At 34.7% G+C, this 5,636-nt stretch overlaps 1 protein-coding gene across 3 annotated transcripts in view; it reads left to right on the forward strand.

Moving 5' to 3' along the window:
• Positions 1–5,636, forward strand: part of OTOGL (otogelin like) — a 131,750-nt gene that overhangs the window by 14,808 nt on the left and 111,306 nt on the right. For all 3 annotated transcript variants that reach the window (XM_072772890.1, XM_072772892.1, XM_072772891.1), the window contains 2 exons: positions 899–1,020; positions 4,771–4,976. In XM_072772890.1, coding sequence (XP_072628991.1) covers positions 899–1,020; positions 4,771–4,976 — 328 coding nt within the window. The remainder of the gene's footprint in view (positions 1–898; positions 1,021–4,770; positions 4,977–5,636) is intronic.

The following is a 5,636-nucleotide window of genomic DNA, read 5'->3' on the forward strand; positions in this document are numbered from 1 at the left end:
TTCTTTTTTCCTCTCTCTCTCTTTCTTTCCAGTCAACTAATTTTCCCATCAAGTTCTGAGAAGTAATCTTTGTCTTCCCTAAAATGTTATTTTTATTTTCAGAGCAATTTTATTTTTAGAGAGGTTATTAGTTACTTTCGCAACCTTTAACTATTGCATTGTGAAGAGCTCCATTTCATGAGTCTCTAACATGACACGGACATGAAAACTACAAATATGCTTCTTTGTGGTGCTCTACTGTCTTCCTGTCAGAACTATTTTTTTTCCTGTTACATACCTTGTATCTTTAGAATAAGAAGTCAATCAGAGAAACACAAATACCTTATGGTCTCACTCATGTGTGGAATTTAAGAAACAAAACAGTTGAACATAGGGGAATAGGAAGCAAAATAAAATGAAAACAGAGAGGGAGGTAAACCATAAGAGACTCTTAACAATAGGGAACAAATAGGGTTGCTGGAGGGAGGTGGGAGGAGGGATGGAGTAACTGGGTGATGGGCATTAGGAAAGCACTTGTTGTGATGAGCACTGGGTGTTGTGTGCAACCGACGAATCACTAAATTTTACCCCTGAAACTAGTAATACACTATATATGGACTAACTTGCATTTAAATAAAATCTTGAAAAATATATTGACACTCAAAATGTAAAGATCAGCTCATTTAAAAAATATGCTGAATTATCTTGTATTTTATAAAGTGAATTTTGTCATCTAATTTCTGCGGTAAATCCTTTTTTTTCTCTTGAAAATCCTAAATATGGTTGTAATTTTGTAAAATGTCATAGGTCTAACATTGCTGTGGAACAGTAGACAGTCGTTGTGACTTGGCGACTCAAATGAAGGCCTACATATGTGTTGTTGGTTCCTATGCTTTCTTCTCATTTTCCCCCCTTCAAGGTTCATAATAGCCCTAAGTGCCGTGGTTCGGTGTATTCCTGTTATCGATCAATCAGCCTCTTCTTTTCAGACCAAGAGGAAATTCGAATTTACGGGCATGAAATAAAAAAGAATGGATTCAGGTAAGATAGGATCAATGACATAATGAAAATAACGTTATGGATTGATAGAATTTCCAAACATCTCATGCCCGGAATTGAATTATGGAGAGTAGGAAGAGAGAATTTCTTTCAAACAATAATCTTAAAGTTATCTCATACAGACATTAAAACTTTAGCAAGCTCCAAGGCCGGTCAGGTGACCAGAATCTAAGCAGTTTAACCTCCCTAGTTTGTACAGGACACATTTACGTTTGCATAGGTACAGATGAGATTATCACATCTTTTTCTAGGAGAGATTCAGGAGGAATCTTCATAGTTCAACCCTTCAATTATTCTTGCCCTCTTTCTTAAATCTTTTCTTTTCCTTTCTTCTTTTTTCTTTTTCTTTCTTTCTTTCTTTCTTTCTTTCTTTCTTTCTTTCTTTCTTTCTTCTTTCTTTCTTTCTTTTTTTTCTTTTTCTTTTTCTTTTTCTTTTTCTTTTTCTTTTTCTTTTTCTTTTTCTTTTTCTCTCTGTTCCTTTCTTCCCCCTTCCCCCTCCCTCCCTCCCTTCCTTCTTTCCTTCCTCCTTTCCATCCTTCCTTAGCAGTAACTTAAAATAAAATTAAACCTTTGGAAGTCTTTCCCAAATTTGTGTGAATTAGGCTTGAGTGCCACTTGAGACTTTTCATTAGTGTTCTGACAAAGATTCAGAACCAATAAATAACTGGCTTTCTTGAATAGATCAGAGGAAGGCCCAGTTTTGCCTTCCTACCTAACAGGAATAAGACCTGGGAGTTTTGGGGAAGGGGATGTTTATAGTTTGAAGAAAGGCTTTATACATGTAAAGTAGGAACACTGTGGAATAATCCACCCTTCAATTTAAGTAATTATAGAATTACCCATTTTATAATATTTCTTGCTGAGCTATGCCAGAAAAAGTAAATTGTGGGATGGAACAATTCTATCATTTAGAATTCATTTGAACCCTGGGGATTCTTTCCGGCACAATGGCTTTACCAAGCTATGTACTTTTTTTTAGTTTAGATTCCTCAAGAGACAGCAGGTGATAGCATAAAGGGTTTTGGTTGAAGTACCAGGCAGCCACTCTGATCTAAGCTTTGTCACAGTCAGGGGACCCTAGGCAGTCCCTCACATCTCTCAGGCTTATTTTCTTGATCATTTGGGCTCTGTACTTCTCATTTTCTTAGAAAAGAAAGCTGAGCCTTAAAAAAAAAGTATTTACTTATTCATGAGAGACACAGAGAGAGAGAGGCAGAGGGAGAAGCAGGCTCCCTATGGGGAGCCTGCTGTGGAACTTGATCCTAGGACCCTGAGACCACACCCTGAGCCAAAGACAGATCTTCAACCACTGAACCACCCATGTGCCTCTGAAACTGAGCCTTTTGTTTTTTGTTTGTTTGTTTGTTTTAATATTTATTTATTTATTCATGATAAACACAGAGAGAGAGAGAGGCAGAGGGAGAAGCAGGCTCCATGCAGGGAGCTTGACATGGGACTTGATCCCGGGACTCCAGGATCACACCCTGGGCTGAAGGCAGGCGCTGAACCCCCGAGCCACCCAGGGATACCCTAAAACTGAGCCTTTTGAATGGGAAAACAATGCAATTGCATATGTATTTCTTGGAGCTTAATTTAAATAGTAATTTAGAATTCCTTATATGGGATTTGGGGTAATATAATGGGTCCCTTTAAAAATCATTACATTTTATAAAACAAAAATACCAATGCCATGCAGGTAGATTTTCAGGGACACTAACTCTTTGTTAAATCTTAGAGAAAATATTTCTTTGAGGATTTCCATTTGTATGTTAGATTCCATTTGTATGATTTATATGATGGAAAGAGGATGGTTTTCTTATTATTCAGCTAAGTTGCTTATAATAATGCTGCACCTGGCCTAGGGCCTAACTCAAAGCAGGTGTTTGAGAAATATTTGCCAAAATCAAATAAAATCAAATCAAATGTACAAGGCTCTGCAAATTGCACCTTCCCTGTCTGCACTTTGGTTCTTTCACCTGTGAAATGAAGGGTTTTGGTACATATGAACTCATGAATAATTTTCAGCATTAATTTGTACATTCATTTTAGTTTGCATTGTGAATGTTTCCTGACTAGGTTGCACAGAATTTTTCTTAAATTTATGGGAGATTATCTAATTTTTACTATTATGCCCCATGTCTACTAGCATTGTTTTATGTTATACACAGCTGGAGTATCACAGTTAGGCATCTTTTATTTTCAAAAATTGTGTATTTCATCAGATTTGTTGTGAAAGAACCAAATGACAAATGACCAAACCAATAAATACCCACAGCAGAACAACTTTATCTTCATACACTTAACATCCTGTAGCTATGAAATATCTTTATAAACCATGATTTACTTTTCTCGAGTATAGCCATTATAAACTCACAAATTTAAATGATATTACTCATACTGGCTTTGACTGTGAATTTAATATGAATTTTTCATGCTTATGATTTTTAATAAGAATAGATTATGGCAGTAGTTAACTAGAGTCACATTTATTCTCCAATGCAAAGTTTGGTAATTTTCCTATTCTTGTAGCTAACTCCCCATAAGAAATTATCTTCAAACAGCTCTGTACAAGTGATTGCAGATATTCTGAATTGTTTCTTGGGAGGTTTATCACTTTGTTAATGAATATGTTTGGTTTTATAGTTTTTGTTCCTTGGATCATGCTGTTTCTGGAAAGGAACTCTCTAATTTGAAGTTTTTGAGAGACATGTATGAGTAGACCAACCAGCCTCCCTCCTCACTCATATTATAGTTATAAGCTTCATTTAGCATGACTATTTTAGTAAAAATGACTTTTCCTTGCATCTTCTCAATTATTAGCACCTGCTCTTTTCTGTAATACTTGTGGGTGGGAGGAAACCAGTGATCTTTCTGAAGTATTTTAGGTGACTTACTGTGCTCTTAAAATATCTAATTGCTTAGTTTTCTTAATTATTACATTTTCCCACTTCTTTCCTATGTGTACATATTTGTAAAAAGTGGAAAGACTAGACATTGGATCAGTAGTTTAAATATTCAGTATGACTCTTGTGTAAATAGACCCAATTATATCCAATTTTAAAAGTAGGAATAAAAAGAAAAAAAAAAGTAGGAATATAACCCCTATGTATTACTGTATTACAAAGTATTTTACATTTTTAATAATGTACTTTGCAGTATTAAAAATGTAAATTATAATTAATCATGCCCAGACATTTTTCTTTTGGAAAACAATGACTTCTACCAAGGTGACATTTTGGGGATAGAAGCTCCTTACAGCCAAGTTTAAAGCAAAATTAAACAAAATCAGAACTCAGCGTGTTTATATGTTCACCACTGTTTCTCTTTACTTCAAAATTGTTGACCAGCATTTTTAGATTATCTCGTATTTTCTAGATAGAAATAAAAACATTTACCTCCTATTGTTCTAAACAGACAGGGTTATTTCCAGATTTATGAAGTCACTGATGTTTAGCAGAAATGTATTTTTAGTTGGTTGAAAGAAGTATCCAATTATATGTAGAAAATCTTTACCAGTGGAGGTAACAGGTACCATTTTTTGTTGTCTTTTTATTTCAATACTAAATGGTGAGATTTCCCACAAGATGGTTGTTTAGGAAATCTAGCTGCATAGTTTATTCAATAATTTTGAATAATAATTATCTTTTATTTATTTCTCAGTCACTTCAAGAAAGAAATAGAGCATCTGTAATGAATTTAATTCTTAAATTCGCTTTGTTCTATTTTTTCAAGTTTAACGTTGCCTCAGACTATTGGGCAGATTTTCATTGAGAAACTAGCTGACTATATTCTTGTGAAAACAACCTTTGGTTTTTCATTGGCTTGGGATGGAATATCTGCAGTTTACCTCAAACTGTCCCAGGAGCATAAAGGGAAATCGTGTGGTTTATGTGGAAACTACAATGACATTCAATCTGATGATTTCATCATTCAACAAGGTAAGTGTGTGCAAAGGAAGAAGTGTGTGATACTTCTGAAGACTTCTTCCTTCACTGATCCACCTATTTGTATCCAGAAGGGTGCAACTTACCATAGGCTGGGTAAAATTGGTAGCTATCACTTGCCTGCCTAGTGATTTTAAGTGAAGATTGAATAGAAAAATATTTGTCATTCTTAAAAACCATAAGCTAGTTTGCATTCGCTAAATTAAGATAGAAGTATAACTCATGTAACAAATATTAAATAAGCATTTACTCTGTGTCAGACACTGTTGTAGGAACTTGGGATACATCCAAGACTCCTCCCTTGTCTAGGCTTATATTTTAGTGATTGAAACCCATTTGAGACAAACTTACCTACTTTTAGACAAAAGATATTTTGCATCCAGTCTTCACAGGAATTAATTCATTGACTACCAGGATAATGGTTTTGTAAAGATCATAATGCGAACAGAACTTATAAAGTTGAATAAGAACTTGGAAAGTTTTTTTAGTTGTGTATAGTGACGTACATGTCATTGTTTATTTATCCTAAGTCATGAAACTAATCTCAATGAAATTAGTTCAAAATTCAAAATGGATTCTGTTTCAATTTAGATACTAGTGTGCAGCAGCAACAGGATAGAGATTCACAGGACACAATTATGAGTTAGGGCCACA

The sequence above is a fragment of the Canis lupus genome, chromosome 13 (genome assembly GCF_048164855.1).
Source record: "Canis lupus baileyi chromosome 13, mCanLup2.hap1, whole genome shotgun sequence".
In the NCBI taxonomy this organism is placed as follows: domain Eukaryota; kingdom Metazoa; phylum Chordata; class Mammalia; order Carnivora; family Canidae; genus Canis; species Canis lupus.